The 14,006-nt window shown below is 40.8% G+C and overlaps 1 protein-coding gene across 1 annotated transcript in view; it reads left to right on the forward strand.

The window, feature by feature from the left end:
- BAIAP2L1 (BAR/IMD domain containing adaptor protein 2 like 1) overlaps positions 1 to 14,006 on the forward strand; it is a gene marked incomplete at both ends in the record, with an annotated part of 38,102 nt that overhangs the window by 15,540 nt on the left and 8,556 nt on the right. Inside the window, 2 exons of the mRNA XM_084271125.1 lie at positions 13,625 to 13,686; positions 13,780 to 13,851. Coding sequence (XP_084127251.1) covers positions 13,625 to 13,686; positions 13,780 to 13,851 — 134 coding nt within the window. The remainder of the gene's footprint in view (positions 1 to 13,624; positions 13,687 to 13,779; positions 13,852 to 14,006) is intronic.

Consider the following 14,006-nt stretch of genomic DNA (forward strand, 5'->3'; position numbering starts at 1 on the left):
GGGGATTGAGGCAGAAACCCAGGTTTCAGGTCTTTGCTGTAGCAGCTTCACCTTTAGTAGTGACAGATGAAAAATAATGTGTTACACTAAATGCAGTTGTGTTGCATTAACCTTCTTAATTACGAAAGGACTGCAAGACTCAGGTGGCTAAAACACAATACTTCTCAGAATTTATGAAGAATCTTTACTGGAATATTGCACTGAGTCATTTTACAGTTCAAACCCAAACCTGCTGGGTGACCTGGAGTGTATTTACTGCCAAGTGTGATGTAAAGATTTGTATCGAAACACAGTCAATCTTTCCTTCTCATATGGAAACACAGATCATGGTTGTCCTGTAGTGAGACAGTAGAATAGATACCAGCCCCATGGCAGGGTAGAAACAGAACTGGAAAAGAAACAAGGAAGAGAATTTTTAAAGTAGAAGGTTAAATGCATAGAGGAAAGAAAAGTGGGACAAAAAATAAAGTAAAAGTGTCATAAAGTGCTTTCTCTGTCAAATGAGATTGGATCAGGAGAGGGAGGAAGAGAATGAAGTGGAAATCTGGATGCTGAAGCTGATTCAGAGCTTTTGTGCTAAGCATCTTTCCAGTCTGGCTGAAACTCTCTGAATTACTTTAATACAGAATAATTTATATGCATAAGTTGAGGAAGTAGAACAATACACTGCACTTGTAATACAGTCCTTATTCATAAGGGATAAGTTGATTTCTAATATTTATTTCCACAAATTTCTACCTTATAGTCCCTCAGACCTTGGCTATGAGCATTTAGGAACATAAATTCAGGTTATGCAGCTCCAGTTATTCTGCAATATGGAAGTTTTGTATTTTTTTTTTTACCTGGCAACTTTTGGAAATCCCACTAGGAAGAAAAGATAGGAACCAAGGAGCTGCATGTTTAAAAATGTTCAGATTTCATACTATTCAAGTTTCAGTATATCACATCAGCACGATACAGTTTTGTGTTCAGTAATGCACCAAAATAACTTCATGTAGATACTGTACCACTGTGTGTTTAAAGCAGTAACTTTCATGGTGTGTTGGTAATCTCTTTTTGTCTTGCCCAAAGTATGAGGCTTTGGCGTACTGATTTTTAGTGTTTACAATGTTAATACACTCTCCCTTCCAATAACATAGGCTGCCTTTGTAGTTTTCACTTGCTCAAGGAATCAGGAAGTTATTTCCTGTTCACTCACTGAATGCTACTTCTCCTATCTTCCCAACTATCCTGAGCACCCAACAGTTATTGTATCTACAAGTCATTATATTGTGGGTGTAAAGTCCCAATTTTTTATTGTGTGGCAACAGTATCCACAGCAAGCAGCCACAATTATATTCTGGGTCTGTACCTAAAGCTTATTGCTCAAGAACTAATAAATGTAAACTATTCCTTGCTTGTCAAACTATAAAAAGCCAAAGTGTAAGAAAAATGACATTGCAATGGAACTAAATTGCAGAAGTTCAACATATTAAAAGGAAAATCAGGGGAGAAAAAAAAACTAATTATGGGTCTTGGTTAGATTAGGGAAGATATTTTTAAGACCATTCTGTGTTATAGGCTTATTTCTTTCATAGTCTCATTGTTAAAACTTACCTAGAAACAGGTATGCAAATGCTTACATGCTCCTCTACAGTCTGAAAGGTAGAATCTGGAGAAGAGACCTAGAGAAGCAAGTATTAGACTGAAAGACTGCTCTGTGTTGCAGCAGCCACCAGGCAGGGAGAGGTGGGAGAAGAACCCTGGTAGCTTCTCGTGGCGTGCGCAGTAGGTGAATTCTTGCCTGGCAGAGGATGAGCCCTGAACTTGATGTTCCTCTCGTGCACAAAAAAAGGGACATGCTTAGGGTCTAAGGGAGTATTTGAACATACTCACAGAACACAGGTGTGCTGATATAGTGGTGCAGCTTTAAAGGTCTCCACAGCTTCATCATGCTCTGTCACATACAGAATCTCAGCTGTGGCACAGCAATACACACAGCAGCAGAGTAACCACAGTGAGAAGGCCTCGGGGATAACCAGGGGCAGGGGGTCTCTGTAGGTACCTTGGTTTCCTTTTTGAGAGCCCTTGTACTTCTCTGCAGCGTATGGTTACTGAGGTAACAGTGTGTTAGTTTGGGAGCCAAGGTTGATAAACCATTGGTCATTTAAGAGAATAAGTTAATTAGTGAATAGGCCTGCAATTTATCCAATAGCTAGCATTTCTTATGAATTTGTAAGCTAGGAAGCGAGAGCTCTTGAGTAACATCTAACATAGAGATCATCTGGTAACTGTTTTCTATCCCTTTTTTAAAAGCAACTATTGAGAATAATGTAAAAGTAATACTAATGTAATTGGTAGTGTGAAGTTCAATCTATAGAGAATACTAGCCCCCTTTATTTTCCAGTGATACCTGCTTCATTTTACATTTACAGTTAAGAGAGACCCTGTGGAGTTTCCTCTCTTCTCATTCCTATTTCCAGAAATTTTTATATCAGAAACTGGGAGCTTTAGGTGGCTAATTAATATGGAAAAACATTTGGAACAGAATTGGAAAGTTCTTATTTTGCTAAAAAGAACATACCTCCTTGCTGAGAAACTTCCAATCAGTCTGTAATGGAAGGCCATACTGTGTTTTTACAGCTCTGCCTTGATAACATTTGTCATTGAAAACTATTTCCTTCCTGATTAATAAGCAAAATTGCCACGTGAGTGGGTAATTCTCAAAGCCTCTTGCTCCTTCTGTGATAGAGCCCTGCAATGTCACTCTCACTACTGAGAAAGCCAAGCAAAAAAAAGAGAAAACTCCATCATTTAGTACTCTAGCTAGCTGTGCTTCAATTTCGTTTTTTAAAAATGGGGGAAGCCTGGAGTTGTTGTCTTCCTTTAGAATATAAATTGACCCTTCCCTCTGGAATCCAATTTCACTTGCTTTAGGATGCTGGGTGTCATCTTTCTTCCTTCACCGGCTCATTTAAACTGGAGAAGAGACCTGTCAGTCTGCACCAGTGTGTGTCTTCTGTAGTGTAAATGTTCTGCTTTTGGAATGGATTGCTGGAGAGCAAAGAGAGTGCAGTGTGCCAGCAACAGACCCCCTTTAGCACCTCATCTGCTGGAAACTTCTGGGAAAACAGCTTAGAGGCTGGAGTTTAAGTAGTTACTATATCAGGCCAGCTTTTCCTAGAGCATTAATAAAACACTCTTCTACTGTTTTTAGAATGAAAACAGATTGGTAGAAGCCTCTCTGCTCTTTTCTTATAAAAGGGAAGTGCACAGAGGGCTAGCTTGAGAAGGAAATGTGAAGTAGTAGTGTGTGTTTTCAGGAGTGAGGTTTTGTATCTTCTAATTTTACGATAATGTTCTGGGATAGTGCTATATAGACCTCTGATCTGCTGTAAGAAGGTTTGGAGGAGGTGAGCCAGCCTTTCTAGATACTGTTCTCATCAGTAGAATAAGTAACCGGATAATTCTGCCTTTCCAGGTTGTTTATAAGGTTAAAGTGAGCCAAACAGTCCTATTGACTTTTTTCCTCTAGACTCAGTACTGTGGCTTTTGATGTTCAGCACTCTGCATGTAAAAGTTTTTCTCTCTTTTTCAGCAGACTTTTATCGGTCTGAAATTCTTGAATATGACAAACTTAACCCCACATCTAATAACCTTCCTGACCATCTATTGCAGAGCTATTGCAGTCTGTACCTACTCACTGATTATAACCCAATCTAAGTATTCAGATATTCAGAAGGCTGTGCCTTGTCAATGCCCTGAGAAAAGCTCCTGCAAGTCAGTGTTCATGAGTGGTGGAGAAAGTTTGTTCTGCATACAGTCATCCTATTATAATTTCTCTTACTAAGACTTTCAGATAAAGTGCAAATTTTCTGGTTCTATAAATGGTTGAAGGGAGGAGTAGTGTAGGGAAATACACTGGGCTTGTTAGGAACAATCGCAGGGCACTGCTGCAGAACACTGGCATCAGGGGAAGAAAAGACAACAGGTATTCATGGTGATATTTTTCCAGTGATTTTTTTCAGATTACATTCTAAATAATTGTCCATTTCTGAAGCAATTTCAGCATTTTATTACTTTTTTACCCCCTCAGAGCAACCTATATAATCTGAAGTTGTTTTTAGTCCACAATGAGATTTTTAAGCCTGTGATGAGGGTGTAAAATTCTTACAGTATATAGCTCTGAAGTCCCTGGCAGGACTGTTCCTTGTGATGCAGGGCTCCAGTGTTCGAGCTCTGGCAGCAGTGCACATGTCTCTGCACCTGCTGCTGTAAGCACACCGACTTAGGGTAGGTGTGGGATGGCTCTGGAGTTCAGCAGAGAATGTCCATAGTGGTACATGTGACCACACACCCCTGAGGGAAAAAGCAGATATTCAAAGCACCTACAGTGAGTGTGCTTAATTGGGATCTTTGACTCTGCCTCTAAGGCCTGAGAAAATAGTGAAAGTACCATGAAGGGCGTCCCTAAAGATTTTCTGACTACATGGAAACAGTTACCTTTCACAGGAGCCTCGTAGGTAGCAAAGCCATTTTAAACCTTGGAAGGGATGCCCTGCACGTTACCTGTGTGTACACACGGAGTATCCTAGACTGTGGCTGCTGTCCCTCTAGGAGGGAGCCACTTGGAAGAGAGAACTGGTGTTCTGTGTGCACAGGGGTGCGTGTTCCCCAGCTGCTCTTTGAACTTACCCAGGCATCAGGAGGTGCTGGGCCAGCATGGCAGGCAGGAGGCTGTGTTCTCCTTCAGCTCATGGTCAGCAATGGGCTTTCTTCACTGCCAGCCTCAGGTCTGTCTGTTGGCAAAGAAATAAGCCTGAGAGCCCAGGTAGGGAAAATACACGTAGTTGTATTCTCAGAGAGAAATAAATGGAATGTAAATGACAGTGTTGTGAAGAAAGTGACTTTATAGATGTAACGAGCCTGTAAAGCCTTTTATGGAAGGTCCATTTTGTATGTGCAGACAGCTCTTCCTGAGGAATTCTTTGTAAGCAAAAAAAAGATGAGTTGTAGATGTCATTAATGTTCCGAAGGGGAGAGGGGCAGGGAGGAGCCACCTTGGACTTCTGAGAGAGTCTCCTCTCAAAACTTTCCGCTCAGTTTGGGTGTGGATTTTTTTGGAGTCTGCTAAGACTGGGGAGCTTGATGGGAATTCCAAAGTGCTGTGATAGAAATTGCAGTGATTCCTTGCATTTCACTGAATATCATGTAACGTTTATAATGATGACTTCAATACTTACCCTCTCTAGTACTGGGAACCCGTAAAGAGTTTCAGTCTTTGCAGTTTAGTGTGCCTTTAGTTCCAGTCCTGCTGAAAAACAGAGATTAGCTCTGTTGTGTGATCTTCCCTCACTAATTGACCAAAACCCAGCAGGGCTTCATACAGGCAAGTTCAGGCTTGTGGCTGGATTGAAACTTATTTTCTTTGCACCTGATTCGTGTACATATTACAAGTCACTTGCTTAACCCTGCTGCAGCTCAAGTATGAAAAGCTATTGTATATAAGATCTTAGAGGCCCTATGAAAGATCAGTCTGATACACATACCTCAATATATCGTGGTTTTATATGTTTGGGTGAAAAAAAAGTAGATGCCTGCAGCAGTCTTCATATACATTAATAATGGGGTAACAGGTGGGCAAACAAGTTTGCCATTTTTCATGCATTATTTATGTGGCATATGCTTTTCCTTTCCTATTTTTACCATTAAAGTTTAGTTACTATGCTTACTAATGGTCTGAAACAAGATGAATATTTCGTGTTCATTAACATCTGTTCAGTGATATAGCAGGCTGAAAAAATTCTAATCTCTGAGGGTTTTTTTGACTTAGAGATCAAACCAGCTTGGGAGAGGAAGGGGAACCAGAGTACCTGACTGAAGTTTGCTAAAACTGCTAAATCACATTCCTCTTTAAAGTATAAGATATGGTATTGTTTTTGTTCTGTTTAAAGTTGTAAGTTAGGAGCATCACACAATGAACAAACTCAGAGTAATTGGAAACTGGAACAGCCTTGATAATCTCTTAAATATTGACTCTTATGTGGGAATAGCTCCTTTATGAACAGTTCTTTGCCTGCTTTACGTAGCATGTAGTGCATGGGAGGAATTTTGTACTCCTTTTTATATCACTTGTGTCAAGCTCTAAGAATTTGGCATTCATTTTAATTCAAGTAAGGTATATTTAAAAAGCAAGTTGATCCTTGGATTTAATTGAATATGGCTTTTCTATAAACAGTCTTAGAGTTTCTGAGTTATAAAGAGCTGAGGAATTCTTTGTATCCTTTAATGCCTAAAGAAAAACAATTATTTTAATTCAAGTCATTTTAATTCTGTCTTACAAAACTCACAAAATCAGCTACAGGACCTTGTACGAGCCTTGTTGTTGCTTACTGGTTTTGTCTGATGTGGAGTTAAGATCCTAAAACTTAAGCATCTTCCAAGGTCTTACAAACTTTGGAAGACAGCTTCTCTCTTCTGCATCAATTAGACTGTAAAACACCTCAGGCTATTTTAAGTACTTAGAAGCAGTGGAACCTCTGAAAAAACAGTGAAAAAATTGAGCTATGGAGACATTGCAACTTCTGAACATGAAATCCCTTTCAGAACTCCTGAAATACTGTGAGCTCACTCCAGGTGTGAAAGGCTTTGAAAGCAACTTTGTATAAAATACTCAAGTAGTTAAAGGGGAGCTAAAAGCACAAGACTATTGGTATGTTAAATGAATAATTGCTGCAGTTTGTTTTGTGTGGAAGCCTACTGTAAACAGCACAACCCGTGCTGTTAACTGGAGTACGTTTTTATATCCTTATACATGTAACTGCAAAGGACTTCAAGTTTTAGTTTTACATGTCCAGTATTCTCACAAGGCTCAGTTTCACTGCTCATAGTTCATAATCAATATCGTTGATGGATTTTATTCTACAGGGCTAGTGCCTTAATACACAGATTACATGGAGGGTTGGTTTTCTCTTTCATTTGTTTTAACCTGTGTTTAATCTGTTTTAAATTAACTCGCTTGCTTGTTATATTGTTATAGCTGCTGCTGACAGCCTTAGTGAGAGCTCTGCATATTTTAAAATAAAAATTGATCTGAGATTGCCAGTTAGAATATGAGTTCTCATTGCTGCCACTTTGGGTTTATTCACTGGTTTTATCTATTTATTGCTGTTCTAGCAGAACGTAACTATCTGGAGGTGCTGCTTCAGGCACCACGTCTAGCATGTACAGTGGACTTAAAATACTTTGTATTCTGAAATCTCTTCCCCTTTTCTCTATTGTAGACTTTTTTCCCCTCTATTCTTCCCTTTCACCTTCTGCAGTCACCTTCATAAAACAGCATGGAGTGGTGATGTGTCAATGCCAGTTCATGAAATGAACTGGAGAGATTTACTCCTTGCTTCCTATTTCCTGTTCATTCGTGCAGTAAGGGAAGGCAGACTTGACCGAGTCCTGCTGATTTATGTGCATATTAGTATTAATTCTACAGATTGGTTGGTTTTTTTAAAGTGTTCTGTACTAGTTGTGTTAGAAGCAAAGTACAGTCAGGGATTGGGAAGTTTTACATCACTTGGTTCTTTCATGCTTAAAGGGGTTTTGCTGCCTTTAAAGCATCCTTTGCACAATTAAATCCTTCCTAGGACAGAATGATAAACTTAACACATCTGAGGCTTAACAGATGTTTTGTTCAATCATATTTATTGTTGTACTGTATTCCTCTGAATCTCTTTATTTTCCTACGTTTCAGGGACTACTGGCTTCAAAGGACTTTGTTTCTTCCTTTCCCTTGTCATAAATGCCTTTCTTCTGGGCAAAGGGTAACTTGGAATACAGAGAGCATCTCGGCAGAAACGGCATCTAATAATAGACCTGAACTATATTGTCTCTGCGTAGCTTTGACTCAGCCTTTCATTCGCCTGTTTAATGTAAATAGTTAGGTGGTTTCATCTCTAAGACACGAAGTTACTAGACCAGCCCTGAATGCAAAACAGGACAAGAGGAGATAAATGAGTGATATAGTTACACACTTTATCCGTTCCCAGACATCTAAGAAAGTCTCTGTATTAAGAGGCTTGAAACTTTTCGAGAGTGGCCTCCTCCTCCTCCTAAATGAAACAGAAAGGAAGCCAATTGCAAGTCAGATGATGCAATTAACACTTGTATTGATTCTACTATAGCTACTAAGTATTTTAAGTGGCAGTGATTGTTGGCACCTGTCAGAACCCTATTGATTCAATTTCGATTGGCATCCTGGGGTGCATCCGGAGGAGTGTAGCCAGCAGGTCAAAGGAGGTGATCCTCCCCCCTCTACTCTGCCCTGGTCAGGCCCCACCTGGAGTATTGTGTCCAGTTCTGGGCTCCTTGGTATAAAAAGAGACAGGGATCTCCTGGAGAGAGTACAAAGAAGGGCTACGAAGGTGATTAAGGGCCTGGAACATCTCCCCTATGAGGACAGGCTGAGTAAGTTGGGACTCTTCAGCCTTGAGAAGACTAAGGGGGGACCTAATTAAAGTCTATAATTATCTTAAGCAGGGGATGCAGGGGGAATCAGCCAGCCCCTTTTCAGTGGTCTGTGGGGACAGGACAAGGGGCAATGGCTGCAAGTTGGAGCACAGGAAGTTCTGCGCCAACGTGCGGAAAAACTTTTTCACAGTGAGGGTGACAGAGCCCTGGGACAGGCTGCCCAGGGAGGTGGTGGAGTCTCCATCTCTGGAGATATTCAAGACCCGTCTGGACGCCCATCTGAGTGAAATGTCTTAGGGAGCTGCTTTGGCAGGGGGGTTGGACCCAATGATGTCTCGAGGTCCCTTCCAACCCCTACAATTCTATGATTCTAGGATTGAGTTCCATTTTTGTTCCTAACTTGAACTGATCCTTCTACTATTCTTAAGAACAGTCAACATAAGGTAAAAAGGTAAATAACTGGCACAGTCACACAGTGCAAACAGCGAGGTTGAAGTAGAAGTGCTGGACAAGGTCTGTCTTCTGGCCTTACAAAGAATATTTCTGTTAGAAATTGCTTTCCTTGGTTTTCATCTACGGGGAAGACAGTCTTTTAAGGATGGCTTTTTGCTTATGGCATCCTGTGTATGGATAAATAAGTTACACATTGTGGGTTACTGTGTTTTTTTCCCCACATTTTTTCACTATCAAAACCTACAGCATTAATGGAATTCTAGGCTGTCTTGTTTTCTCTATAGAAAATATAGATACAACCAACAGCCTTGGTGAAGCCTAAAAATACTCCACAAATTCTTTAAGTATCACCCTAGCAGATCTGTCTACCTGTGCACTGAACCTATTTGAAACTAAAATAAATTTACCATGGAACTTGGCAGTACTGTTTGTGGTCATGTTTCAGATTATAGCTGTATTACGCAGCAGGGTTTCAAGAACCATACAGGAGAAATATTTACTTGGCAGTTATTTTAGGTATTTGAGATGTTCCCCCAAAATCCCAACCTGAAAGAGATTGTTTCCTCTCTTCCCTGTAGTGCACTTCAGGTAACAGGAAAATAAGAGAACAAATATCTATATAAACACAACTGGTTTTATTTTCTAGACCAGATGTGGGCATATTTAATGTACCTCTCCTCTTTTAGTCACCAAGTTCAGGTGTGGGGGAATGGAAAGCAGAAAAAGGTATCTTTGAAAGGCAGCTATTTTAATAGCTTTTATGAGCAAGACCGGTGGCTTTTGTTTATTAATTCATTGCATAATGTGAAGCCCCAAACTGGTTCAGATCTACAGTGTGTCTGCCACAAACTGGGCTGAAGTGGCCTGTTACCAGGTGCTCCAGTCATGTCATTCATTAGGTTTGATAGCCCTGGGCTTTGTGATAAGTGATGACAAGGTTAATACTTGGTTATTCTATGTTACCAGCAGCTTTAATACATAGGAAAGTGGGTTTAGTTGATGTGAGAAATACATGTTTGTCTTCACCTTAAGTAGGTTTCTGTACCTTTTTACAAGCTGCATAATTCCAAACATTAGCTCCTGGCCTTAGGTTATGCTGTTATTAATCCAGAGTAGCCCATTGTCTTTATTAGAGCTGCTCTGTAATTCACCATTGTAATTAAAATATTATACTGAAGTCGTTCAATTTCCATTCCACCTGGACACTGTTTAGGCTATGGGTTGTTTTGCTTTTCCTGAATTAGTCTTCACAAAAACTTATCTCCTTATGTAAATCTTATTTGGGAGGACCATCAAAATGTGGCTAACCCATTATCTTAAGCTGTCCATAGAAAGCATGGTATACCTTCACTGTAAAAATGTTCTCTGTTTATTCAGAGACAAATCTGACCTGTAATTTAAACTGTAATTTAAATCTTAACAGGTCAGAGTGTGCTTACTGTGGGTTCTTTTCCAAATGTTGATTCAAAACATGAAAGAGGAAATTAAAAGGGTGAGCCAGTACATACAGAGCCTGTGGATCACCAGTGGCAGTGAGGAGGTTCCAGCATGGAAGGGTGGTTGCCTGGTGTGCAGCATACCGGAGGCTTTGGTTGAGAGAAAGAGAAAATGCTGTAAGAGATACAGTCACTAATACCTAAAAAATACTATTTGAAAGTAATTTAGAATGTTCTAGAACAAACTCCTAAAATAATCCAGCACAAACCATTTAGCTTTGGCAAACCATTTGTACCCCAGTTAGGCAGTGTAGTTTTTAAGCTTCTCTTAATTTCAGGACATGTTTTGGCAGTATTCTCTGTAATAAAGATGAACCCCCCCTGTTTCACTCAGAGCCTTGAAGGCTGCAGTCAGTCCCAGTGCCGTGTGAGACAGAAATAACAGCCGCAGAGCGTCAGGTTTTCCATTCTCACCCCACCAGGTGAATGGGCTGTTTGACTGAGCTGGCGGAGCTGGCGGGGCTGCCGGAGGAAGGGAGTGGGAAGGAGCCACGCGAGAGCTGAGTCAATACCCGACCTTGTTGGGTGTCTGTCAGTACTTGGAAGGCGAGGGGTGGCTGCCTCGCTGCTGCCAAGCATTAGCTAAGTGTGCTGCTTTGGCAGCAGAGCCTCAGAGCCTACTTTTTATGGAGGGAGAGTAAGTTCCCTCTACAAAGAGCGAAAATCTGTGAGGGCAGTTATTTTGAGGGGCATTTCAACACTCTCCCTGAATTTCTCTAACTTCCCAAATGCCTTTCTGCTCTGAATATTTTAAACCAAACAGACTTTGTAGTTGTATTTGTATTTGTGGATTACTTTTTTCCTGATCTCTTTTAGCACTATTTTCCTCTTTAAGCTGCAGATAAGTGTTTACAAAACTCTTCTAATTTTAAAAGCCATTTAGAGTCAAAAACGTATCTTTTCCATTGAGTTCAGAGAAACTGAAACACCGGACTGAAGTGCATTCACTTCTACAGCCTTAAAATAACAGGGTGACTTACTCATGTCTGTTACTTCAAGTGTTTCTGTAACTACACTGTATTTACTTTTCTATTGCACATAAGCAACTAATTACTATAGCATCTCTCAGTATTTATATTTCCATAGTCACCAGCAACTCTGAATAGGAACAAAGCAGCACAGCACTCTGTGGGTGTACAGAAAGACTCAGGGGGAAAAATATATATAAAAGCCATATGTATTTCTCTTAAATGCCACACCCCTCTGTGCCTCCCATCTGCACTCCTGAGTGCAAATTCCTTTTTCTGGCTAACCAAGGTGTTGGCTGTTCTCAAAGTATTTGGGTTCCTTCTTCCCGGTCTCCTGTTGTGCAAAGGGATGTAGAGGTGAGAATGGGGCATGAAGAGGGATTCCTGAAGTCAGGAGGGATGTGTGTTTTTCTTCCTGCACTGCCTTGTGTTTCCCCACAAACACTACTGCAGACTCACCTTTTACGTTATTTAAAGATCACAGGAGATAGAATTCTCATTCCAAAGAAACAAAACGGAGATGCCCTTCTTACCTGTTGTTCTCAAGTTACAACAAAAGGTGACAATACACACACCCAGGCACAGTGGGAATGCTCCTGTGTTATACAGGAAGGTTCCAAATCCCTAAAATCTCTAACATGCACTGTGAGGAGACAGGATTTGACAGCTGGGGAGAGGGTGAGAAAGGAGATGAGAAGGATTTCACAGTTCTGTCATTCATTTTATTTCACCAAATTCTTTAATATCGGCGTCTTTTAGGAGCTTTTGTGTGCACCTGAAGGATTACAGGGTAAATCTTTGTTGTGTAACTCGGGAGGGATTCACAGAGAATATGGATGTTAGAAAACAAGACTTGTAAAGCACTGTGGTGAACAGTTAGTACATCCTTTTTATGTCTTCTGTTTGGAAAAAGGAAACTAGGAATTGTGTAAGGTAGCAAGTGGGGGGCAGAGCAGCCCCATGCAGTGACCCTGGCAGTGAGTTGTAATTGGGATTAGGGGACTGTGTGTAGCTTCATAGGGCCTGACTGCAGGTCAGGACAGACCTGCCTACCACAGGGTTAATACTGCAAGCAAATACTTCACAGCAGGGTAACTGCAAGGGTGATGGAGGAATAGATCACTTGTGGGAGAAGAAATGCCAGTGAACAGCTGTGGAAGTGACCCTGCCTTTCCTGCCACAGAATTGGAATGCCAGTATAACAGATCTCCAGTGAGACTTTCAGGTGTGACCGAGTTGGGAATCTGGCTGTGGCCCTGGTGGGATTTTGCTGGGGCTCTGGGTCGAGAGCTGGAACCTGCCTACAGCTCTAACGTGGGTGAAGTCAAACTGGGCACTTGAGGACGCTTCCTCCGCTCCTCAGCCCTACGTTGCAGTCTCCCAGACAAGAGCCTGTGTGTCAGTGCCAGCACAAAGGAGGGAGTGGGGATGATGTGGCCATCTGTACCCGGAGCAGGATGATGTGGCTGCCCACATACAGGGCAGGACTGCAGCAGGCAGAGTTTACATTGGTTTGTGCGCAGAACCACACCCCAGGGCTGAGGTGTTTTTCCTCTCTGCCCTCCTAAAGCAAAATGAGAGTCCAGCTTTTAACTGCTTGTGGTTAAAAGGAAGCTGTGCAGCTTTGTGTTGGAAGATGGCAGAGGGTGATGGGGATATTTAGGATCTGTTGAGAGGATGATGAGAAATCTCTCTCAGCTGCTGGCTAATGCCGTACAGCCAGGCTGCAGCTGCTGATAAAACAGCTCAGGAAATTAATGGGCACAGCTATCAGCTGGGGTTTAGCAGGTGTGCTGTGAGTGAATGTGAAAGGTTATGCTGTTAATTCTGAAGGTGCAGTTAGTTAACAGCCATTAAAGTTTAATTTTCATACTAAAAATATGGATGGCAGCCATTTGGTTAGTGACAACTACCTCAAGTTCTTGGGTGCTACTCTCTGAATTGGCAGGAGGCTGTTGCTAAGTCAGGATGAGCTATTTAGGAGAGAAGGAAATATTTGTTTTGTCTGGCACTCCGTGTCCCTTTTGCATAATAATGCATTATTAATTTATTCTGCTGTCCCTTATGGGTTTCCTAGTTTGTCTGTGACCAGAGGTAGTTATTTATTTAAACTTCTGTGATGAGCAGCATCAAGAAATTTCCTATTACTTTTAAATATATCCTAGTTGATAAATACATTGTTTAACCACATTTTGTTACTGCTCTTTGTTAATTAACTTCAGAACTCTCTGAAAGAAATAAATATGGCTGTACATTTATCAACAGGCCAAGTTCTCATAGAAATTTCAAGAACACACAAGAAACTTAATGACAGTCTAGAGGAGAGTGTAAGTTGAAACAATTTTTTTTAAATTTCCTTTTGAAATTCTAAATTGCTTTTTGCTGATTTTTAATAACCCTTCATTCCTTTGTTTTTAAAGTTCAAAAAATTTCATAAAGAAATTATAGCTGAGCTGGAGAAGAAAACAGACCTGGATGTAAAATATATGAATGTAAGTACATTCATTTCTAAACCTCTGATTTTATTTCTCTCTTCCCAGTCGGAGAACTTCTTGGAAATTGTTCTCTAACAGTTCATCAATCAATTGAGCTTTCAGTATGTGAACGTGGCACAAACTTTTGTGTTTATTTTGAGTCAAAAAGGGAA

This window comes from Gallinula chloropus (assembly GCF_964237585.1).
Source record: "Gallinula chloropus genome assembly, chromosome: 15".
NCBI lineage: Eukaryota > Metazoa > Chordata > Aves > Gruiformes > Rallidae > Gallinula > Gallinula chloropus.